The sequence below is a fragment of the Gorilla gorilla genome, chromosome 11 (assembly GCF_029281585.2).
Source record: "Gorilla gorilla gorilla isolate KB3781 chromosome 11, NHGRI_mGorGor1-v2.1_pri, whole genome shotgun sequence".
Lineage (NCBI taxonomy): Eukaryota > Metazoa > Chordata > Mammalia > Primates > Hominidae > Gorilla > Gorilla gorilla.
The window spans coordinates 15,218,987-15,244,648 of NC_073235.2; the positions used below are offsets into that span (position 1 = coordinate 15,218,987).

The 25,662-nt window shown below is 40.1% G+C and overlaps 1 protein-coding gene across 4 annotated transcripts in view; it reads right to left on the bottom strand.

Annotated features, from left to right (window-relative positions):
* SLC35F5 (solute carrier family 35 member F5) overlaps window positions 1-17,531 on the bottom strand; it is a 44,709-nt gene extending 27,178 nt beyond the window's left edge. Inside the window, exons 1-7 of one of the 4 annotated variants that reach the window (XM_055379924.2) lie at window positions 17,231-17,531; window positions 16,315-16,405; window positions 16,026-16,167; window positions 11,269-11,412; window positions 7,127-7,189; window positions 4,569-4,650; window positions 3,548-3,735 (exon numbers count right to left, since the gene is read on the bottom strand). In XM_055379924.2, the coding sequence (XP_055235899.1) occupies window positions 3,548-3,735; window positions 4,569-4,650; window positions 7,127-7,189; window positions 11,269-11,412; window positions 16,026-16,167; window positions 16,315-16,405; window positions 17,231-17,270 (750 nt within the window). In that variant the 5' untranslated portion in view covers window positions 17,271-17,531. Of the gene's footprint in view, window positions 1-3,547; window positions 3,736-4,568; window positions 4,651-7,126; window positions 7,190-11,268; window positions 11,413-16,025; window positions 16,168-16,314; window positions 16,406-16,715 lie in introns of all 4 variants that reach the window. The other 3 variants (XM_055379927.1, XM_055379925.2, XM_055379926.2) reach the window with 3 other exon arrangements.
* Window positions 17,532-25,662: the final 8,131 nt, after the last annotated feature.

The following is a 25,662-nucleotide window of genomic DNA, read 5'->3' on the forward strand; positions in this document are numbered from 1 at the left end:
TGGGTTCAGGATCCCAACCCCAAAGGTATCAAAATCCAAAGACGCTCAAGTCCCTTATATAAAATGGCATAGCATTTGGATACAACCTACACACATCCTCCCATATACGTTAAATCGTCTCTAGATTACTTGTACCTAAGACAATGTAAATAGTTGTCGTGCTATTGTTTTTTAATCTCTATTATTTTTATCGTTGTATTGCTATTCTTCTATTTTTTCACCTTCATTATTTTTGATCTGCAGTTGGCTGGATCCAAGGAGGGAGAACTCAAGGATTCGGAGGGCCAACTGTATGTCTGGACTATATTCCTCTGACTTCCCAAAGAAATGCCTTTATTTTAGTGATAACTTGATTAATAATATTCTGCTATGTAAATCAAAAGAAAATCTTTGGGATTTGTAGTATGATAATTACGTATGTAATAAAAATAGTTTAAAGTCTCACATATTCATGTTATTAGTTGGGATCTCTGTTTGCTTGTTTTAAATGAGTGTCAGGCAGGACTAAAATGTATTAATTATATGCTACCCAGTTTTCAAAGGAGATGTGTAATAAAAGCATCTATAGTTGAGCCTTGAACAACATGGAGAGTAGGGGACAAACCCTCAGGCAACAAAAAATCTGCTATAACTCTTGACTCCCCCAAAATGTAACTACTGATAGACTACAGGTGACTGGAAACCCTACTAATAACATAAGTAATGATTAACAGGTATTTTGTATGTTGTATGTATTGTATACTATATGCTTACAATAAAGTAAGCTAAAGAAATGCTGTTAAGAAAATCATAAGAAAGAATATATTTACTACTCATTAAGTGGAAATGAATCATCACAGAAAGGTCTTCATCCTCGTCATCTTCATGTTGTGTAAGAAGGCTGGGGAAGAGAAGGGATTGGTCTTGCTGTTTTAGGTGTGGCAGAGATAGATGAAAATCTGTGTGTAAGCATACCTGTGCAATACAGACCCATGTTGTTCAAGGACCAATTGTAATACGGTAAAAATTAAAACAAGAGTAAAAAGATAAGAGCCAGATTAAATGGGTAACGGAGTGGGAGCTGGCTGTGCAACGTGATGATTGTATCAGAAACTTCAGTTTAAAGGAAGAAAGCTACTTCAGGTGAGCACACAACTCATCCGTAGGCAGAAAGGCAGGGAGGCAATAGGAAAACCCCTGAGTTACACAGCTTATTGTCTGTTAAAAGGAACTCTCTCTCTTCCTTGGAAAAAGCAAACGTTTTCCTAACTTAAAACTCTGAGAGAAATGTACTATGTAAATTGTTATGTAATAACACTAGTCCTTATAGCAGATTTAAAGGTATGTGCAGATAATAGTGTTTTTAAAAATTATTTTTTGAAATTACAATATACATAAAATACACCATTTGGATCATTTTTAAGTGTACAGTTAATGGCATAAAGTACATTCACATTGTTATGCAACCATCACCCCATCCATCCACAGGATTTTTTTCTTTTTCTTTTTTTTTGAGACAGACCCTCGCTCAGTCACCCAGGCTGGAGTGCAGTGGCGCCGTATCGGCTCACTGCAACCTCCACCTCCTGGGTTCAAGCGATTCTCCTGCCTCAGCCTCCTGAGTAGCTGAGACTACAGGTGCACACCACCATGCCCAGCTAATTTTTGTATTTTTAGTAGAGATGGGGTTTCACCACATTGGCCAGGATGGTCTCAATCTCTTCACCTCGTGATCCACCCACCTCAGCCTCCCAAAGTGCTGGGACTACGGGCGTGAGCCACCCCGCCTGGCCAGATTTTTTCATCTTATAAAACTGAAATTATCTGTTAGCTCTCTGCTTTCACAATGTATTTTAAGTTGCTATTTTTTAAAGACCATTTATGGTCAAAGTGACCCAAGCATCTATTGACAGAATAATGAATAAACAAAAGATGGTATATCTGTACAATGAAATATTATTCTGCCTTCAAAAGAAAGGAAATTCTGACACCAGTTACAACCTGGATGAACCTGGAGGACATTACGCTAAGTGAAATAAACCAGTCTCAAAAAGACAAATGCTGTATGATTCCACTCAACATGAGGTACTTATGAGTAGTCAAATCCATAGAAACAGAAACAGAATAGTGGTTGCCAGGGGCTGGGGGTGGTGGGAAAGAGGAGCTATTGTTTAACAGATACTTTCAGTTTTATAAGATGAAAAAATTCTGTGGATGGATGGGGTGATGGTTGTGCAACAATGTGAATGTACTTTATGCCACTTACTGTACACTTAAAAATGATCAGGGCCAGGAGCGGTGGCTCATGCCTGTAATCCCAACACTTTGGCAGGCTGAGGCAGGGGGAGTCACCTGAGGTCAGAAGTTCGAGACCAGCATGACCAACATGGAGAAATCCTGTCTCTACTAAAAATACAAAATTAGCTGGGTGTGGTGGCACATGCCTGTAATCCCAGCTACTCGTGGGGCTGAGGCAGGAGAATTGCTTGAACCCAGGAGGCAGAGGTTGTGGTGAGCTGAGATCGCGCCATTGCACTCCAGCCTGGGCAACAAGAGTGAAACTCCATTTAAAAAAAAAAAAAAAAAAAAAAGATCGAAATGGTATATTTTATGTATACTTTATTATAATTTCAAAAATTAATTCTTAAAAAGGCTATTATCTGCACATATCTTTAAATCTGCTATAAAGAATAGTGTTATTAGTAGAGCCAGGGAATGGAGAAAAATGGGCTATTTTAATGAGTATGAAAGGCAAAATCATGACGTTAAAAAAATTTTATAATCAGGCTAATAACATTGACATTAGCATTTCATTGTTTAGGGGTTTAAGATGCTCAGTACAAATTTGAATCTTAAAGGCTCATATTTAAAAAACCTTGGATTAGGCTACTTCCAATGATGTATACATAAAATATCACAGAAATTCATTTTTTAAATTCTACATGTTAGAGTTCTAACTCAGACAAGTCTCTAATCCCAGCTTAGCCCAAAATAACAATACTTTATTTACTCCATCATTATTCTATGTGAAATCTTAAGCACATTTTTCAGTTTCTATCTTTAAAAAGAAACTATAAATAATACAACCAGAAATTCTGTAGAAATATACTGAGTACTTGACAAAATAATACTTAACCTCATTTATATGAATATAAAACTGCAAAACACTTATTTGAAAAAAATCAATGCATACAGTAAACTCTTATCTAGATATTTACAAGCCTTTGTATATACATATATCACAGTGTAAAATAACTCTATTCATAATTTTGAGCATGAGGCAATGCTAAATTCTGAAGAACTTCCCAACCTGTGTGTGTTCGTAAGTTTGTGTACATATGTAAATAGCTGAAGTGTTATAGGACTTATTGAATTCTAACTCTTTGAGGTATATCAAGCATTTATTAATTTTGATAGCCTAACTTCCTACACATATCAAATAGCAGAGTTTAAAGTCATGATTAAACAACCTAATTGTCTCACACTTCGATCCTATATTGTTGGTATGTATACAGTCTTAAAATTCAAGTTTCAAACATCATATGCAAACATATCATAAAAGACCTACCACAAAGCAAAAAAAAAAGCTAATTTTCGCTACTTGAGTTGCAGTAAGTTTCCCCACAGTTTTCAGTATGGATTCTTGTTCTTTCACAGGATATGACATGCGAGACAACTTTGCTTCCAATGCATGACTTGACGGAAGCTGTCGAATCTCCATGATATTACTGAACCTCACACGAGACTTTTTGGGGGCTTAAAAGGAAGAGCATAATATGAAATAATTAAATAATTCCTCTCCAACAAAAGTCACAAGTTTTAATTTACTGATAAATGTATAAGTTCATCTATGATCAGAGTAAGACAGTCAAAGTAAACCAAAAAGAGGTATATCATTACCTGAGACAACTTTGTTCACTTAAAAGAGTTAAAAGGAAAAATGATTTCATCTACAAAAATGTTGTAAAAGGTTTAAAATGAGACCAATATTCAAACAAGGTTTCTGCAATTGTGTACTGTATATACATAACTGCCTATTTCAGGATTTTAGTTTGATTTACTATTTTAGTATTCCTAGTAAAACTTTATTTGGATTTTTCCTCACGCATACCCAATTTATGAGAATTAGTTTCCTGGGCAAGCACGCAGAACAATTCTCTATAGGTCCATTCCTTGCAAGGGAAATTAAGGATAAATACTGCACCTTATGTTAAAGGTGGCATTCTTTACTAAATTCACAGAATCAGCAAAACTCTTATAATTTGCTATTAGGCTCTTTGAGGGCATATTTAAGAGGATATTATTTGTTTATATATATGCGTGTGATGCATGTGTGTATGTGTGTATACATATATATGATGAAACCATAGAGATTTATGGTATTTGGAAATTATTTCCAGTTGAAATAATACAAAAATGATTATACTATATTAGATTCATAATCCAGTCAAACTTCTAGAAGACTACAGGCTGAGTCAACACCACATGGAGCAGAACTGCTACATGTTTCAGTCAACCCACATCATCACTAAGTTCTGAAGTGGCTTGAATAAAGGTAAACTTTCTACCCATTTCCAAGTTTTGCTTACTTTTTTCAGTATCAATGTTTGTGCTCTCAGGTTTTTCACTTGGAAGATCATGGAATTTCACAGGAACATACAGAGGTTCACTCTGGAATGTAACAGAAAAAATTATAAACAACAAATATAAAAGCTAACATAGTGGTTAAAATTTAAATGGATAGTACGTAGACACAAATACCATCTAAAACGTGGTTGTTCACCACCAAGTTTAAACAGCAATTTTCAAGACTTAAAAAAGGAAACTCAACAGATCCATACAGGTACAATGACAGAAAAGAATCAGTTTACAGTTTAGAAATGTAATATAACAGCATTGGCATATTATGATATCTAATATTTAAATGTCATAAAAACATATCTCTTTCTTAGCTAACAGATTCCATCTCAGCTAACAGATTCTCTCTCATTCCTTTTCATTCATTTAACAAATGCTCATAGTAGGAGTCTGAGCTCCTACTATGTCAGACGCTGTTCTAAGTCCTGGGGATATAAGGGTGAATAAAAGCAGTCTCTTCCTCAGTGATCATGCAGTCTAACAGGCAAGGCAGATAACAAACTGATAACCAGGTATATAGTATGTATTTATATTTACTAAATTGTCTCCTCTTATTATGTAAAACTCAATAAAAAACTAAAATTCTTGAAGACCTTTACACAAAATAGCTACTACTTACCAGTTCTTACTGTGTATTGAGTACCAACTCTAGAGCAGTTAAACATATATTTCTCATTAGTACTCACAATAATTTTATAGAATATGGCCGGCACAGTGGTTCAGGCCTGTAATCCCGGAAATTTGGGAGGCTGAGGCGGGCAGATCACTTGAGGTCGGGAGTTCAAGACCAGCCTGGCCAACATGGTGAAACCCCATCTCTACTAAAATACAAAAATTAGCTGAGCGTGGTGGTGTGTGCCTGTAATCCCAGCTACTCATGAGGAGGAGGTAGGCAAATCGCTTGAAACCAGGAGATGGAGGTTGTGCAGTGAGCTGAGATTGTGCCACTGCACTCCAGCTTGGGTGACAGAGCGAGACTCCATCTCAAAATAATAATAATATTTATATTTTTAGAGAATAAAGCTGAGGTATAAAGTAATCAGGTAGCAGACAAAACAATTAAAGCCAGGTTTGTCTAACCATGCTCCAAAGGTCCATATTTTTAGGTAGTTATAAATTCCTCAACTGTTTTTGCAAATGTTCTTCAGATGATCTATATTTAAGGTACAAATCTCCAACTAGGCTAATTCTTCAAAATTAACAGAACTTTTTTTATTTCTTTGATTTCTCTTTTAACTCCTGGTACAGAGCTCTACGAACAAAAAAAAAAAATTCAGTAAATGAAGGGACAGTGGGTCTGGAAATAGACATAATCTCTTTGTTACACTGAAGTTTTCATTACAGCATCTGGCCTAGAGCAATTTGACATATCCATCTTACAGATAATAGTAAGAATTAGTACAAGAGTAGCCAGAAGAGCAGGCTGCCATCTCAACTTTGCCCTCTGTACTGATAGAGACAAATGATATTAAATTATTTTATTGATGCTTAAGATCCCAGGAAAAAAAAATTCTTCATAGTATCTATTAACCTACTCTGCATGCCATTGCAGTTCTAAAAAACAGAGAGACAAACAAGAAACTGTGCTGTGAATAAGGTCACCAAGCCAGTGCTTCACAAATTGCTATTAAATTTTAGAGTAACTAAAATTTTTCTCAGATAAAATGCCATGTTTGGAAAGAAAACAAGTATCATTAAAAATACATTTTAAAGAGATGCCACCCTGAGCAACACAGCAAGACCATGTTTCTAAAAAGTAAAAATAAAAAGTTAGTGGTGGAGTATGCTTGTATTTAGGAGGCTGAGACAAGGTGATTGCTTAAGCCCAGCAGCTGAAAGTTACAATAAGCCATAATTGTGCCACTGTACTCCACCAGAGGCAATAGACCAAGACCCTGTCTCTAAAAAGAAATCTAAAAATAAAAAATAAAAAAAGAGATGCCTGAGTGATCATCTTAAAAAAAGATTTTTATATACTACCTCTCCAACTAGATTACAAATACTTAAAATAAGTTACTATGTCAATTACTTTACTTGCTTATTACCTGTCCCCTCGCAAATACGCACACACTCACACACTAAAACAAAGCTGTATCTTCAGAGCCTAGAACGTGTTTAACACAGATTTGTCACTGTAAAAAATTTGTGGAACAAACGAATAATTTGCCTATATAGTCTCAGTGTCAAAAGTATTTGTTTCTAAATGATAATAATAATATGCATGAAGTGAAAAAGTTGGTTAGTAACAAAGGATTGTCCTTTATTATTTTCACTCCTGAACCAGTTTCCCCTTTCCCTCTCTCTTCAGAGGCAGCTAAATTGCTTACCTCTAGGCCCCAGGTATCCCTAAGGAGAAAAAAAGTACCAAATTACAATCCTAATGATGGGCACCCAATATTGAGCCATATCTATGTTGTAATACGGCTTTGCTGCCATCAAAACTGTTTCAGTTTTTCCTACCATGGCTCAACCCCACCTCTCTATTCCCGACAAGAAAAGAAGCACTTACCAAAGAACTATTCATAGTTGTATCTGTTGCGCAAGCAGCAAAGTAACCTTCAGCATCTGCAAACTAAACACAGATAACAAGATACAAAATTCAATGAAACTTACATTATACTGTAGGACTAGTCAGACACAACTCAGATAAATAGAAGCAAAAATCCAGAATCAACCTGTAAGACTAAAACTGTTACTAATAATAATAGCAGCTAATGCCACATATTCACCATTGTGAGGTAGGTATTATCTTCATTGTATTGATGAAAAATTTGAGGCTGAGAGATTTTTAATCCTGACAGTCAGGATTAAAACCCAAGTTAGTCTAAAACCAAAGCTTATGCCCTTTTCACAACACTACTATAACATTTCAGGTAAGTAGGGAAAAGAGGGATGGGTTATTTAAAAAGGCAAGTAACAGGCCAAGGCTGGTGGATCATTTGAGGTCAGGAGTTCAAGACTAGCCTGACCAACATGGTAAAACCCTGTCTCTACTAAAAATACAAAAAAAAATAGCTAACAGTGTTGGCACGTGCCTGTCATCTTAGCTACTCGGGAGGCTGAGACAGGAGAATCACTTTAACTCTGAAGGTGGAGGTTGCAGTGAGCCAAGATTGTGCCATTGCACTCCAGCCTGGGCAGCAAGATTACGTCTCAAAAAAAGAAAAAAAAAAAAAGGTAAGAAACATCTTGGTATTATTATGAAATTAATTTTGACCTCAAAAACCTCTGAATGAGACCAAGCATGGTGGCTCACACCTGTAATCCCAGCAGTTTGGGAGGCTGAGGTGGGTTGATCACTTGAGGTCAGGAGTTTGAGACCAGCCTGGCCAACGTGGTGAAACCCCATCTCTACTAAAAAATGCAAAAATTAGCTAGGCACAGTGGCGCATGCCTGTAATTCCAGCTACTCAGGAGGCTGAGGCAGGGGAATCGCTTGAACCAGGACGTGGAGGTTGCAGTGAGCCGAGATCACGCCACTGCACTCCAACCTGGGCCACAGAGCAAGATTCCGTCTCAAAAAAGAAAAACCCTGAATGAATTTCAAGGTCTGGATCACACTTTAAGAATCACTGCGCTAATGCTATGTAAATATGATTTCATTTCATATCCACAGCTAGTCTATCACTATCTCTGCTGAAAGTCTGAAGAGGTTAAAAAACTTGCCCAAGATCAAAAACTGGCAAGTGATAGAACAAGATTCAAACACTAGAGCCCATGCTGTAAAAGAACCCTAACAAATCAGTAACAAAAAGGGAGTCAATGTAGAAAAATAAGACACAGACAACACACACAAGAGTTCTACTTTCCAAAAAAATATGAAAAAGTAACCAAAAACATGCACATTAAACAAGCTATCATCATTGTTCACCTGTCAAGTTGGCAAATGATGGGATGTTGCTAAGGGTTCAATCATGAGATTTAATGAGTGTTTAACAAGGGTTTAATTATATACTGCTAACAGAGATAAGAATTAATGCAACCATTACAGACAGTAATTTAGCAATAAGAATTAAAAGCTTTAAAAATGACATTATTTGGCCGGGCGCAGTGGCTCACACCTGTAATCCCAGCACTCTGGGAGGCCGAGGGGGGTGGATCGCTTGGGATCAGGAGTTCAAGACCAGCCTGACCAACATGGTGAAACCCCGTCTCTACTACAAATACAAAAATTAGCCGGGCATGGTGGCGGGCACCTGTAATCCCAGCTACTTAGGAGGCTGAGGCAGGAGAATCACTTGAACCCAGGAGGTGGAGGTTTCAGTGAGCTGAGATTGCGCCACTGCACTCTAGCCTGGACAAGAGAGTGAGACTCTGTCTCAACAACAGCAACAAAAAATGAATGAAGTACAGAAACACTACAATATGGATTAACCTTGAAAAGAATTCCATTTTCATTTTTATTTTATTTTTTTGAGACAGTCTCACTCTGTCGCCCAGACTGGAGTGTAGTGGTTCAATCTCTGCTCACTGTAACCTTCACCTCCCGACTTCAAGCAATTCTCATGCCTCACCCTCCCGACTAACTGGGATTACAGGAGTGCACCACCACGACTGGCTAATTTTTTGTATTTTTAGTAGAGACAGAGTTTCACCATGTTAGCCAGGCTGGTCTCAAACTCCTGGCCTCAAGTGATCCACCCACCTCAGCTTCCTAAAGTGCTGGAATAATAGGCATGAGATACCGCACCAGGCCCAATTCCATTTTTGTAAAAAATAAAAAATACACACATGAAAAGAATGGCAGGATATATGTCAAAATATTATCAGTGGTTATTCCTTGAATGGTAGCATTTATTTTCCTCTTTTTGTTTCTCTGTAGCTTCTAAATTTTCAACAATATACCTATACTAATACACATACAATTTATCCCTACATGTGATATTATGATGTATATATAATTTCTACAATGTATATGTATTACTTTTGCAAAGTAAAAAAATATATACTCATATTTTTGGTAACTTAAATTTGTGTGTGTACATGAGTATACATTTGCAGGCTTCACCTACATTTAAAAAATTGTTTTTAATTGTTTTTTATTTATTTATTTTGAGACGGAGTTTCGCTCTGTCACCAGGCTGGAGTGCAGTGGTGCGATCTCAGCTCACTGCAACCTCTGACTCCCAAGTCCGTGCAATTCTCCTGCCTCAGCCTCCCGAGCAGCTGGGACTACAGGAGTGCGCCACCATGCCCAGTTAATTTTTGTATTTTTAGTAGAGACGGGGTTTCACCATGTTGGCCAAGGATGGTCTCGATCTCCTGACCTCATGATTCGCCCCCTTGGCCTCCCAAAGTGCTGGGATAAGAGGCATGAGCCACTATGGCCCAGGCAGGTCTTGAACTCCTGAGGCTCAAGAGATCTGCCTGCCTCAGCCTCCCAACATGCTGGGATTACAGGCATGAGCCACCAAGCCCAGCTTTAAAAAACAATTATTGAAAGCCCCTGACTGCTGGGTGCAGTGGCTCAGGTCTGTAACCCCAGCACTTTGGGAGGCCAAGACGGTGGAATGCCTGAGGCCAGACTTTGAGATCAGCCTGAGCAACATAGTGAGACACTGTCTCTATAAAAAATACAAAAATTAGTGGGGTGTGGTGTTGCGTGGCTATGTACTCAGCTACTTGAGAGACTGAGGCAAGTAGACTGCTTGAGCCCAGGATTCAAGGTTACAGCAAACTGTGATTAAACCACTGCACTACAGCCTGGGCAACAAAGTGAGACCCTGTCTCTAAAAATAAATTAATAATTTTAAAAAGGATGTACTTATTAGATAAGACAAGAAACAATACTATTTTAACCCACAAAAAATAATACACACGAAAGAAAAAGATTAAGAGAGACAGAAAATAATACAGTGGTTACTAGGGTTTGGAGGGAAGAATGAATAGTGGTTATTTCTAAGTCTGTGTACAGACTTTCGGTCTAGGATGATGAAAAATTCTGGAGCTGATGGTTGTAGAGCAAAGTCAATGCACTTAATGCCACTACTATACATTTAAAAATAGTTAAAATGGTGTATTTCACATTATATATATTCTAACATAATAAAGAATTTTTTAAAAGGATTAACATAAGAAAGTTTTATAATTCTTCATTCTCAATAATTCAAAATTTCTACTTCTATAAGGAAGATATATCATTATATAAACTCATATTTCTTTCAACACTATGAATGAGCATATTACATTACATCAATCAAAGAATATAATTTGATTAGCCAAACATCTAAAATATGTCTGGAAATATGATATTTTCATTTTAATACATACAACTTTGAATTTTTTTGTTTCCAGAATCCACCTAACAATTAGAGGATACTCATCCAATCTGCAAATGACAGACTCTTGATATTCTTCTTATTCCTTACTTTCATCTTCATTGCCACATTAATTGATTTGGGCTAATTCAACAATTTTTAACAACTCAGAAAATGTCATGGAGTAAGAGTTCTCACAAACTATTCTGATACTACTTAATTAGAAGAATAAATTTAAAATTTTGGACAAGAGCCGGTTTTCTTATATCATCTTCACTCACTTAACTGAACAACTTAAAATATGACTGTCCTTAAAGAAACTAATACATCTTTAAACTTTGAAAAAACGTATCTATACCCCCTTCCTAACAGACAGTTAAAATTAAACACTTACAAAAGCAGCATGCTTTCCGCGAAGTCCTCTTGTACACTGTTGTCTCCATGGCTTCCAAATAATAAAGCCCAAAAGGTACAAAACAAACATAGATGTTTTTGCAAAGGTGCTGAAGAATGGTTTGTTGTACTGGGTAAAAACATACTGTAGAGGAAAAAGTTACACAGACAACTCTGAGATAACCTTAAACCTTATTACTCATCTCCAAAATAAAGTCACTACATGATTTTTAACTCTTCGGAAGTTCACTTGGAAAGAAAAAGTCAAAGGGATTACAAAAATATTTTAGATTCATTTCTGAATACTGTATTTACCTTGCATACAAAAGGATATCACCAAACAAAGCAGCAACAACCTGCTAAAATAAGTTTGGTTTAACATTCGTTGAAACCTACTACGAAACAGTGCCTATACTAGGAGCTAAAGAAAAGTAAGACAGGGCCAGGCGTGGAGGCTCAAGCCAATAATCCCAGCACTTGGGGAGACCAAGACAGGAAGATTGCTTGAGCCCAGAATTTCAAGACCTGCCTGGGCAACATGGCAAAACTCTGTCTCTGCAACAAAATAGAAAAATTAGCCAGGGTGGTGGCGTGCACCCTCAGTCCCAGCTACTTGGGAGGCTGAAGCAGGAGGATCCCCTGAGTTCACAAAGGTTGAGGCTGCAGTGAGCCATGATCAAGCCACTGCACTCCAGCCTGGGCAACAGAGCAAAGACCCTATCTCATAAAGAAAAACAAAAGAGAAGGAAGGGAAGTTATCCTGCCCTTGGGGAGCTTAACATCTAATAGAGGAGACATATATATGAAGAGAATACAGCATAATGTGCCAAGTAACAAGAGAGGGGTTCAGGATGCCACGGAGCACCAAAAAGGGACTGACAAATTTCAAGGTTATGGACGTTTCCCAAGGGAGACTGTTTTTTTGTTTGTTTGTTTGTTTTTAGTGTATTGTGAATATAAACTCACAATTTTTTATATCCTAAGAAAATTCCTAGTTATATCCACTAAAAAGGCATAGAAAAAAATGACAATCCAGGAGGAAAGTGCAACTCTAGGACGTAAATGGTGGTCCACGCCATTTTACACTAAAAGAAACAATGGCTCTGGCCAGGCACAGTGGCTCACACCTATAATCCCAGCACTTTGGGAGGCCAAGGCGGGTGGATCACTTGAAGTCAGGAGTTCAAGCCCAGCCTGGCCAACATGATGAAACCCTGTCTCTACAAAAAATACAAAACTTTGCAGCACATGGGGGCACCTGCCTGTAATCCCAGGTACTCTGGAGGCTGAGGCAGGAGAATCACTTGAACCCAGGAGTCAGAGGTTATAGTGAGCCAAGATCATGCCACTGCACCATTCCATACTGGACAACAGCGTGAGACTCTGTCCCCAAAAAAAAAAAAAAGAAACAACGGCTCCTATAATACATGGCCAAATCCAGGTATGGAGCAGAAAATGTACAAGATGGGCCCAGGGCATCTTGTGGTGGAAAGAAAATGTTAAAGATTAATAAGATGTCAGGCACAGTGGCTCACGCCTGTAATCCCAACACTTTGGAAGGCCAAGGCGGGTGGATCACTTGAGGTCAGGAGTTCAAGACCAGCCTAGCCAACACAGTGAAACCCAGTCTGTACTAAAAATACAAAAATTAGCTTGGCGTGGTGGCAGGTGCCTATAATCCCAGCTACTCAGAAGGCTGAGGCAGGAGAATTGCTTGAACCTGGGAGGCGGAGGTTGCAGTGAGCCGAGATAGTGCCATTGCACTCCAGCCTGGGTGACAAGAGCAAAACTCTGTCCCATCTCAAAAAAAAAAAAAAAAAAAAGATTAATAAGGCCATATTAAAAAGACTTAAAGAATTCCAGCTAACAAATACAGAGGGAATAACTCAAAAAAAAATCACCATTTTGCAACCCCTAATGAAATACTTTATCTAGACAACTTAAACGTGGATATTCAACTATTACCTAAAAGTTGGTGAGGAATTTTATAGTACTTAAATTGGCATCATCTAAAGTGAGACTTGCAGTCACTATGTATGTCATGCTGGAATGTTACAGGAAGTACTCAGTACCCCAAAGTATTCTTTCCTGAAAACTAAACCTAAATCAAGACTTTACATCTAACTACCACTTTACAAGAAATAAGAGAAAAATAACAAGTTAAATGATACCCCAAGGAAACAATCAGCCAAATCCAGAATGTGTGATACATCCAATAGGAAAAATGACCCAATTTCTCCAACAAATTTATGGTATTAAAAAAAAGGAGGGAAGATACAGTTAAGGAGTAAAAGATACCACAAATGCAATGCGTGATCTTCATTTAGATCCTAACAAACTTAATGGGAAAAAAAAGTCCTTGACACCACCGGAGAAAACTGGACTGGAGAAAACTGAACATAGACTGGATATCAGATGATCTTAAGGAATTACAGTTAATTTTGTTAACTATGTTAATGGCATAGTGATTATGTTTAAGAAAATTAAAAGTCCTTTTCAGTTTAAAGTAAATAGGAAAGAAATTGTGGGTGAAATGGCATGTGACATATGCTTTAAAATATGCTTTAAAATGCTCCAGGAAAAAAAGTTTTGAGGAGAGGTTGATAAGGTTGGCAAATTTGGTTAAGTGCTAAAGCTAAGTAATGAATACATGGAGACTCATTATAATATTCTACTTTGTATATGTTAGAAAATATCCATAATAAAAAGACTGATTTTCTTTTTGAAATACACACTTTATCTCCAAAGTTTGTTTTTTCTTTTTTTTTTTTTTTTTTTTTTTTTTTTTTTTTGCGAAGGAGTTTCACTCTTGTTGCCCAAGCTGGAGAGCAATGGCATGATCTCAGCTCACTGCAACCTCTGCCTCCCAGGTTCAAGCGATTCTCCTAACTCAGCCTCCAGAGTAACTGGGATTACAGGCACCCACCACCACACCCAGCTAATTTTTGTATTTAGTAGAGACTGAGTTTCACCACGTTGGCCAGGCTGGTCTCGAACTCCTGACTTCAGGTGATCTGCCCACCTGATCTTCCCAAAGTGTTGGGATTTCAGGCGTGAGCCACTGCGCCTGGCCCTATCTCCAAAGTTTAATGAGCATAACTGGTTGAAGAAGTAGAGACATTACATATATTCTTGAATAATGAGATTGTAAAATATCCTCTTACTAAAATATTTTACTTTAAAAAAATTAAGGTAAGTTGAGTTTTTTCCTCCAGTTTCATTAAAGTACAACTGACAAACACCAAATATATGTATTTTTTACAACATGGTGTTTCGATATATGTATACATTGTGAAATGATTACCACAAACAACAAATTGTTTTTTCCTTTCTACTTTGCTTAGATGTGGTTAAATGATAATTTAACCAGGTGCTATTTTGTCCTAAATTTTATTAACTAATATATAAAAACAAACTATTTATTTTAAATGAAAATAAAATTTAAAAGATAGGTTTAGTTCCCTGTCAATATCAAAGACATTTCTTTGAGGTAAAAGTACAAAATGTTCATCTAAAAGAAGGTTAGAGAAGAGTTTTAAAGCAAAAAATATATGGTCTATTAGATTCCAGAGATTAATTCTGAAAAGCATAAAAACTTATATACTTGGCCAGGTGAGGTGGCTCACGTCTGTAATCCCAGCACTTTGGGAGGCCGAGGCGGGCGGATCATGAGGTCAGGAGTTTGAGACCAGTCTGACCAACATGGTGAAACCCCGTCTCTACTAAAAATACAAAAATTAGCCTGGCGTGGTGGGGTGCGCCTGTAATCCCAGCTATTCAGGGGGCCGGAGCAGGAGAATCCCTTGAACCCGGGAGGCGGAGGTTGCAGTGAGCCGAGATCGCACCATTGCACTCCAGCCTGGGCGACAGAGCAGAGCAAGACTCTATCTCAAAAAAAAAAAAAAAGAAAAAAAAAAAAAAAACAACTTATATACTCATAGGATACAATGCCAATGTCAATATTTACTTAGCTACAATATGAGACCTGAGTATTAAACTGCTTCTTTTGAAAATTAGGTTTATTTTATAAATGCCAGTTTCCTGCTGTATATTTGCCTTAAAATTGCAACGTAGAAGTTGAAATGCAGACTTCTGAAAATAAAAGTTGCTTTTTATAGGGATCATTAACCAAGCAGAATAAAGTATACAAGTAGAAAGAAAAACTAGCTTGCAAATTCGAAATGCCACATTACTACCAATAGGTCATCAATAAAGACACAATTTAACTGAAGGAAACTGTCAAGATACAATTTAACTGAAGGAAAATTATGAGGTATACCATGCATCTTATAATAAGGTTTGAGTCAGCAAGCATAAATGTGGATGCAACCACTCATGGGCATTATAACAGTGAAAACTCATTATTTTTACTCATTTGTCCAAAAGCACTCTGAACTTTCTACTAAATGGTGACATTGTTTTGCATCCTGACAGTTATTTCACTAGAAAATAATATTTACAGAAAGAATTTGAATTTAGAAAAAAAGCCACGAGTAACACTTTCAAATGTAAGAAAATATGCATAGTCTCTCTAAGTAACCCTCCCTAAAAGATACAAGAAAACTGTATGAAACAATAAAAAGGATCATCCTTTCAGTTTTAACTTCAAGTGGCAATAATTCAACGTTTTTTAAAAATTCAATAGTATTTAAGATACTGCTTTTAGAAAGCAGGAGATTGTAACGGCTAGAGTTACTACAGGTTAAGAGTAACATTGTGGCTGTAATGTAACATCATTCCTGGACCAAAGGTACATACCGAAGTAAGTTCAGAGGAAGCAACCCATATCACATCAACAAGCAGAAGAATAACAATCCCAAGAGCCATTCGCCTGCGCTGAGTGAAACCACTGTTCTGGGAATTCATTCGGTTCATGACAAATACACACACCATTTGCAGTCTGTTTTTTAGAAAATACAGATCACATTAGAGATGATTTTAGAAAAACCACCATTAAAAATGAGAAGATTAGTATAACAGAAACATTTGACTTTTGTTAGCTAATGTTCAGTGTTAAAGTTACATAGAGGATAAACGTGGAATCTACCTTGTCTTAAGAGCCCTTCTGAGATCCTCAAGAGCAATGCCGGAAAACTTGGCAGATCTCAGTCTAAAAGGAGGTGAAGAACTCAGCACCCCTAAAAACAACCATGAAATTATGCTATGAAAACGTGAATAACTCGAGGTAAGAGTCATCACATCGTTTTTTACTCTTCATCTTCAAACTCAAAGCAAATCAATGAAAAGGACCAAAATGTGTTAAACATACTTGCCACCTTTCTCAGTACTTTCATGGTGTCCACTGTACGCTTCAGATTATACTTAGAGAGATACGCGATACGGGGCGGGCAGGGAGGGGGAGTAATATACAACATACGGCACATTTAAGAATAGTTAACTACTAGAAAATAGCTTCTCTGAGTTTCGCAAATACGGAACTCCATTCACCTCTCCATCCAGAGGAATCCATCCCTGGGGACAGCGTCTAGACACTGTTTCTAAAAGTGTCTTTTCTGTCCCTGATCTGCTGGAGTGGAATTTGGTTATCGGAGAGTAAGTGATTTGTTGTGGGTCTTGAAGGCACCTTTCCAGTCTCTTCAAGTGGTAAAAGAAAAGGATTCTCCATGCTCCTCCACCCACCTCCGTCAAAACATCCAGTCATTTTAAAAGAAACAGCTGGGAAAAGGAATCATCCTTCTGTTTTGGAGCGGGGAAGACAGTTAAGGCAGAGACGCCTCCCCGGGGAGCCGAGGCGAGGGCGCACGCACGGCTTCCTCAATTGCCAGCGGTGGGCGCAGGGCTCGGGCGCCCCTGTCAGCTCCCGCTCCCTCCGCCCCTAGAGACCCTCACGGTTTCGGTCAAGGCGCTCCTGCTGCCACCAAGGGCAGGAGGTGGTGCTGCTGGTGGGCACTCCGTCCCGGTTTGGGCTCCGGTGATGTCAGGGCCCTTCCCTGCCTGCCTACCTGGCCTTCCTGCCCCGCGATGGCGTCGTGGCGGCACCATGAGCGGACCGGTCAGGCCCCGCAGCCGCCCAGCGCCACGGCCGCGGCCTCGGACTCACAGAGCTGTCACCGCGCCTGACATCGCGCCGCACTGGAGGCCCAGCTCCTGAGGCCGCGGTGCCCCTCAGGGAGAGGCTCCTGACACCACCCAACTGCACTCGGCCCAGGAGGGCGTGGAGCGGGTGAGGGGAAGGGACGGCACAGTCAGCTATGGCCGCGGAGGCCCGGAGTTCTGCTCTGGCCCCGGCCCCGCCCCCGGCTTGCCCTCCGCGCGGCCCCGCCCCCAGTCCCCAGCCCGAAAGCGGTGGCGCGCGGGTGACGTCATAGGGGCGCGACGGCGGACTGCGCGTGGGCGCGTATGCAGCGAGGCTTGGCGGAGCTAGGGGAAGTAAGGCGAGGCGCTGGGCGACGAGCGAGGGCACGCGGCGGCGAGGCGAAAGAAGAGAGAAGCTAGGAAGAAGGGAAGTAGGGCGAGGTGGAGGAAGAAGAGGAAAGCGAGCGTGGGTGTCTGGGGCAGAGCAAAGGACGAGGGAGTGGCTAAACCTCCGCCCGCCTTAGAACGAAAGCTGGCCGTTCCGTTTCACAAACTGCGAACCTGAAACTTTGGATATCCCTTTTTCGATGACAGCCGAAACGCAAAGTGGCTTAGAGTACTTTTGATTCTTGAAACCTTTTGTATATAAACAAGATCTCAGCTCTAGGAGTTACAAGCTACATCCTAGGGCAAGCTACTTCAACTTCTCTGGTCCTCGGTTTCCTTGTCTACGATAATGATAGTACCTGCCACATTCGTTTTTTGTGTGTATGCTAGAATTGCATGAGTTTACATATGTGAAGGACATAGATCAATTCATGGCACATAATAAGAACCTCACAAACGTCAGCAATTTTTTGTTCGTTCGTTTGTTTTGAGACAGGGTCTTTCTCTGCCACCCAGGCTGCAGTGCAGTGGCACAATCACAGCTCACTGCAACCTCTGCTTCCCGGGCTCAAGCGATTCTCCAGCCTCAGCTTCCAGTGTAGCCGGGACTACAGGCGCAAGCCACCAATGCCCGGCTAATTTTTATATTTTTTAGTAGAGACAGGGTTTCGCCATGTTGGCCAGGCTGGTCTCGTACTCCTAGTCTTAAGTGATCCGCCCGCCTCGACCTCCCGAAGTGCTGGAATTACAGGCATGAGCCACCACGCCCTGCCAAATGTTGGCGGTTATTAAACTGCATAGATTTGTTCCTTAAATATTTTGACTATTCCATGAGAAAGGTTTGTCCAGCGTCTTGATTTCTATCTAGAAAACAAAAACAAGACTAAAGGGTTCTGTAATTTAACATCTTGGTCAGATGGTGTGAAGAAATTAAATTTTCTTACTCCTATAGTCACGATGTAGTGTACCTCTTACCTTTTAAGTCTCGTTTCAGTGAAGTTGAATGCATATTCTAGCAACTAATAAAACAATACCAATGAACATTTTTAATTGATCGAATCAGTTTCAAACTATCAGCATCAAACACCTCTAATAAATCATTCAGAAACCTATTGTGCAGAGTAAAAAAAAAAACTAACCAGGCCGGTCGCGGTGGCTCATGCCTGTAATCCCAGCACTTTGGGAGGCCGAGGCAGGCGGATCACCAGGTCAGGAGATCGAGACCATCCTGGCTAACACGGTGAAACCCCGTCTCTATTTAAAAAATGCAAAAAATTAGGCGGGGGTGGTGGCGGGCACCTGTAGTCCCAGCTGCTCGGAAGGCTGAGGCAGGAGAATGGCGTGAACCCGGGAGGCGGAGGTTGCAGTGAGCCGAGATCGCGCCACTGCACTCCAGCCTGGGTGACAAAGCAAGACTCCGTCTCAAAATAAATAAATAAATAAATAAATCCTTAACCAACTACTTGGTATTACTACTTAGGGGAAATTTGGTTGCAGACATTAATCACATTAGTCTGGCACCAGTTTGTTTTTTATTTCATTAGCGTTCTTTAGGGTATCAGCCCATAATACGCCTAAGAATTCTTTATGCTACATATTTGATGTATAGTCTTAAAAAATAAGAGCATTATAAATCTCTCTCAGAATCTAAGAGTCAGGAAAGCTGGATACCAATGCTTAATCTGACTACAACTTGTTATGTAATCCTGAGGATTATTCCACTCTCTACTGTGCCTTAGTTTCTTCTATAAATACGGGTTTCTGAATTAAAATATTGTAAATGATAGTACTTTGTTAAGTTACCATTATTACCACCTGTTTCCAGACCATCTGTTAAAGGACAAGCTGTGGATATTCTTGTAACGGATAAAGTAATTCTGGCAGACTGTCTTCAGCTAGTCTCAAAACATAGTTTAACTTCCACTGATGTCTTTTCCCTGGGTTCTTTAAGGGAAATTCCACTGGACTGCTGTAACATAGGCCCTAGTGTGTTTCTGTGCTTTGGCACCATCCTGAGCATCTCAGGCATTCCTTTTTTCATCCGTATTTCTCTGTGTTACCCAAGGCTAAATCTTCAGCCGTATAATTTCAAAGATAAGTTCCACAAGAGCAAGGATTTTGGTCTATTTTGTTCTTCACTATTATCCTCAGCATCTAGAATAGTGCTTACTATTCTCTAGCTGGCAGTCAATGTTTGTTCAATGAACTTGAACATCCTGCTGTCTCTTGATCTTTTCCTCATACTTAATTCCTTTCTGAAGTCTCCATTTCTGTCATTTAGTAGTGAGAAAAGAAAATTATTTTTATCTGAGGAATGTAGTTATTTTAAACTGTCAGGCCCAGAGGGACATTAAAAGGAGACAACAATCACATCCTACTTCTCCCTTGTGCTATGTATTCATCTCTTGAAACTACTTGCTTATGCCACAAGTAGCTATAAATTAACCTAATGTCCCATTGGACAGTATAACCCACATCCTATAGCTTAACAATGTAACCAATCACTAATAAATGTTATTTCCATAAACCAATAAGAATTTCTGTACACAACGTGGTATCAGCCCACTCCTTGTTCCCTTTTTTGCCTTTAAAGATTCCCTTGTGGGCCAGGCGCAGTCGCTCATGCCTGTAATCCCAGCATTTTGGGAGGCCGAGGCAGGCGGATCACGAGGTCAAGAGTTCAAGACCAGCCTGACCAACGTGGCGAAACCCTGTCTCTACTAAAAATACAAAAATTAGCCAGGTGTGGTGGCACGCACCTGTAATTGCAGCTACTCAGGAGGCTGAGGCAGGAGAATCTCTTGAACCTGGGGGTGGAGGTGGCAGTGAGCCGAGATGGTGCCATTGACTCCAGCCTGGGCAACAGAGCGAGACTCTGTCTCAAAATAAATAAATAAATAATAAGAGTCACCTGTGGTGGCTGCTAATGGTGTGTATATTCAAGGCAACTTGAATATATGCTCCTAGGTTGCAATCTTCAAGCTTGACCCAAATTAACTCTACTTATATTAATTTTGCTTCAGCTTCTTCCTTTTAGGTCAACAGAGTAGCACTATTTTTCTAAGTCCCATAGGCTTAATCTTTTAATTTTATTAATTTCCTCTTTACTCTTCAAAGTCGATCACTCTTGAAATTTCTCAATAGCAGACCCTTAAGATACATAAGGTGTTAAGTTCAATGCCTTCAAAAATAATCCCCCAAAATACACTCTAGAGAATATAATTTCCCCAGTAAGGTGCATGTGTCACAGTGTGAATATAAAAGCAAAGTCATATGTGTGTACAGGGCAGTCACTAACTGCCATATATCAGTCTCAAATAGTATAATTCAAATCCCAGCCCTAATAAAATTATAAATGACTATATCTTGAGTCTTTGGGGGTATAAATTAATAATTGAAACCACCTATAATAATTCTGTAATTCCAAGAGCAGAAATAAATGGAGAACACTCAAATGAGTACAAGCAAAGGATATTTATTCAAAGCTTGCTGTAGCAAGGCAGTCAGCCACCATCACTTGTGTTTTTCAGAGATCGGAAGGCAGGCAGGAGAGTGTGAAAGCTTTATAATGTGAAAAAAGGAAAGACTTCAGGTATGCCCTGATTTGATGTTGCTGGCTGGAGGCAGGTTAAGTGGAAGCACAGCATCCTATGTGGTCAGTTGGGGATACGTATTTGGCTTTCTCTGGTTGGTCGTAAGTTGGAAACAGGACAAAAACTAAGGAAACTGGCAGTTGATCAAGTCCTGGGATGATTAATGCAGAAATAGCTGTTGTCTTTCTGGACTAGTTCCTGGAGAGGTTGTAGGTCAGAGTTCTATTTTTATATATGTTCTGGTCATTGTCCATTTCTATATTCAGTCTGTCACAAGAGTACTCTATATCATCTTATTTTCTGCAGTACCTACCAGAATGCTGGGCACATGATCAGCTTGACAAATGTTTGTTGATTTGATTTCCTTCTAAGATGTGATTAAATGGATTGAGGTTGACAATTTTTAAAAATTATCGTATATAAAAGACTTATTTTGAATTTGAACCTTACAACGTTTTTTTGTTTGTTTGTTTGTTTTTGTTTTGTTTTGTTTTGTTTTGAGACGGGATCTCACTCTGTCACCCAGATTGGAGTGCAGTGGCTCGATCTCGACTCACTGCAACCTCCGCCTCCCAGGATCAAGTGATTCTCCTGCCTCAGCCTCACGAGTAGCTGGGATTACAGGCATGCACCACTATCATCCAGCTAACTTTTGTATTTTTAGTAGAGACAGGGTTTCACCATGTTGGCCAGGCTGGTCTCGAACTCTTGACCTCAAATGATCTGCCCACCTCGGCCTCTCAAAGTGCTGGGATTACAGGCATGAGCCATCGCTCCTGGCCACCTTACTACATTTTATGGAGTAAATCATGCTGTAGTGAACGTCATAAACTTGGGAGGTTCTGAGATATCTAAAGTATTAAGGGTTATTGCATGCAATCAAGTCATAGGTTTCAAGGGGTTTACTGGCAAGTTGGAGGAGTAATATATTCACAGAGATTTGAATAAAAGTTCCCAACATCCATAGAATAAGCATCCCTAGGCAGTGTTTGCTTGAAGGTGGCTGCTAATCAGTGTGTATATTCAAGGCAACTTGAATCTGTGCTCCTCGGTTGCAATCTTCAAGCTTGGCCTAAACTAACTCTACTCACATTAATTTTGCCCCAGCCAACTATGTACCCCACTTGTTGTCATGCCCATGAGGGGATGGACCAGAGTCCTGGAGTGACCTATTCAGGTAGATACTCATAGAGAAGACTTTTAAAAAGTGGTGAAATCTGAGCTTGATTTCAGTGATGGGTAGGATTTTAATAAGGGGGAAAAAGGATTTTTTTCCAAGTGAGTAAAACTATGATGACCAACACAAAAAAGGTGTGTTCATAGGCAAGTGTAAAACTGGTTTGGCATATATGTAGAGAAGCAGTGGGAAATAAGACAGGTCAGGTGAGTTCTGGGGAGACTGAAGCGTGCTTTGGAAACTAGGCAAGAGAGTTTTTAATTTGTATGTGATGAAAACCTAAGGGCATTTAAGTAAGGGAGAAAAGCTTTCAGTAGATTAGAAAGTATTGGCTGGGCACGGTGGCTCACGCCTGTAATCCCAGCACTTTGGGAGGCCAAGGCAGGCGGATCACCTGAGGTCAGGAGTTGGAGACCAGCCTGACCAACATGGAGAAATCTATCTCTACTAAAAATACAAAATTAGCCTGGCGTGGTGGTGCATGCCTGTAATCCCAGCTACTCAGGAGGCTGAGGCAGGAAAGTAGCTTGAACCCGAGAGGCAGAGATTGCCGTGAGCCGAGATTGTGCCATTGCACTCCAGCCTGGGCAACAAGAGCGAAACTCCGTCTCAAAAAAAAAAAAACTATTGAGTGTCCACTTGATGTCTACCAGTGTGGTGGTATTGTGGAACTACTACAAAAGACATGGGGTCTGCCCTTAGGGAAATCATGTTATAGACAAAACTGATTATCAAATTGGGCAGGTATTTGCTAAGTTAGCAGATACCGAAACTAAATGCATTTCTCTGGTATCCTCCGTCAAAGTAATATATTTTGAGGTAAAATACTTTGAGTTCTTTCAAGGCCCACTATCTGTCATGTGATGCCATACTAGAGTCAGGCTGAAATTTGGTGTCTTATTGCTACAAAAAGTGTGTTTCATCAGTCTTAAGATCTCTATTTTAATGTTAATGCTGGTCAGCTGTGCCTGAATTCCAAAGGGAGGAGGGTATAATGAATCATGTCTGACCCTCACTTCCCATCACGGCCTGAAATAGTTTTTCTGGTTAACTTTGGAATGTCCTTGGCCGAGAGGAGGGGTTGATTCAGTTGATTAGGGAATTTTATTTTTGGTTTACATCTCTTGGTACTCTGTACCATGCTGCAAACCAAATCAATGGTGATTTTGAAAATGATCTCACTTGGGTATCACTTCCTATTGTATCTTATTGTTGAAGGCATAATTGGTAGGGAATTGGATAAGAAAGCAAAAGGCCCATCTGACTGGCTCCTGAGCAATTTAAAATGGCACTGTCTATGCCCAACCTGTGCCTTCAAGCAGCTGACCAAGCCCCCTGCCAGATTAGTGGCCCATGCCAGCCAACTAGGGCATGGTAATGAGGAGCTCATTGACAGCCACACCCACTTCCCAATGTGGTCTTGACCTCAGCTTCTAACTTGTTCCCTCATCTCCCATCTTTGGTGGATTAGTTCATTTTCACATTGCAATAAAGAACTACCTGAGACTGGGTAACTTATAAAGAGAAGAGGTTTAAGTGACTCAGTTTCACAGGCTGTACAGGTAACATGGCTGGGGAGGCTTCAGAAAACTTTCAATCTTGGTGGAAGCTGAAGGGGAAGCAGCCACGTCTTATATGGCTGGAGTAGGAGGGAGACAGCAATGGAGGAGTTGCTACCCACTTTTAAACAACCAGAGGCCAGGCGTGGTGGCTCACACCTGTAATCCCAGCACTTTGGGAGGCCAAGGCGAGTGGATCACTTGAGCTCAGGAGTTTGAGAACAGCCTGGGCAACATTGCAAAACCCTGTCTCTACAAAAAACGCAAAAATTACCCAAGCATGGTAGCACATGCCTGTAGTCCCAATGTATTAGTCTGTTTTCATGCTGTTGATAAAGACATACCCGAGACTGAGAAGAAAAAGAGATTTAATTGGACTTACAGTTCCACATGGCTGGGAAGGCCTCAGACTCATGGCAGGAGGCGAAAGGTGCCTCCTGCCTGGTAGCAGCAAGATAAAATGAGAAGGATGCAAAAGTGAAATTCCCTGATAAAACCATCAGATCCTGTGAGATTTATTCACTACCATGAGAACAGTATGGGGGAACCACCCCCATCATTCAAATTATCTCCTACCAGGTGCCCCCCACAACATGTGGGAATTATGGGAATAAAATTCAAGATGAGATTTGGGTGGGGACACAGAGCCAAACCATATCACCCAGCGACTTGAGAGGCTGAGATGACAGAATTGCTTAAGCCTGGAAGGCAGAGGTTGCAGTGAGCCCAGATCATGCCACTGCACTCCAGCCTGGGTGACAGAGCCAGACCCCGTCTCAAAAATAAATAAATAAGTAAATAATAAATAAACAACCAGATCTCATGAGAACTCACTTGCTATCACAAGATTAGCAAGGGGGAAGTTTCCCCCAATGATCCAGTCGCCTCCCACCCAGCCTCTCCTCCAACACCAGGGATTATAATTCCACCTGAGATTTGGGCAGGGACACAAATCCAGACCATATCATTCGCTCCTGGCCCTTCCCAAATCTCATGTCCTTCTCACATAGCAAAATACAATCATCCCTTCTCAACAGTTCCCCAAGTCTTAACTCATTTCAGCATTAATTCAAAAGTCCACAGTCCAAAATCTTATCTGAGAAAAGGCAAGTCCCTTCTGCTTATGAACCTATAAAATAAAAAACAAGTTAATTACTTCCAAGATATAATGAGGGTACAGGCAATGATTAAATAAACTCATTGCAACAGGGAAAAATCAGCTAAAATAAAGGGGCTATAGGTCCTATGCAAGTCTGAAAGCCAGCAGGGCAGTCCTTAAATATGAAAGCTCCAAAATAATCTCCTTTGAATTCATGTCTCACATTGAGGCCGCACTGATGCAAGGGGTGGGTTCCCAAGGCCTTAGGCATCTCTGACCCTGTGACTCTCCAGGGTGCAGCTCCCTTGGCTGCCTTCATGGGCTAGCATTGAGTGCCTGCAGCTTTTCCAGCTGCACGATGCAAGCTGTCCATGGATCCATTCTGGGTTCTGGAGGATGGCTCCACTTGGACTCTGTGTGAGGACTCCAAGCCCACGTTTCCCCTCTGCACTGCCATAGTAGAGATTCTCCATGAGGGCTTTGCCCCCACAGCAGACTTCTGCCTGAACACCCAGGCATTTCCATGCATTCTCCGAAATCTAGG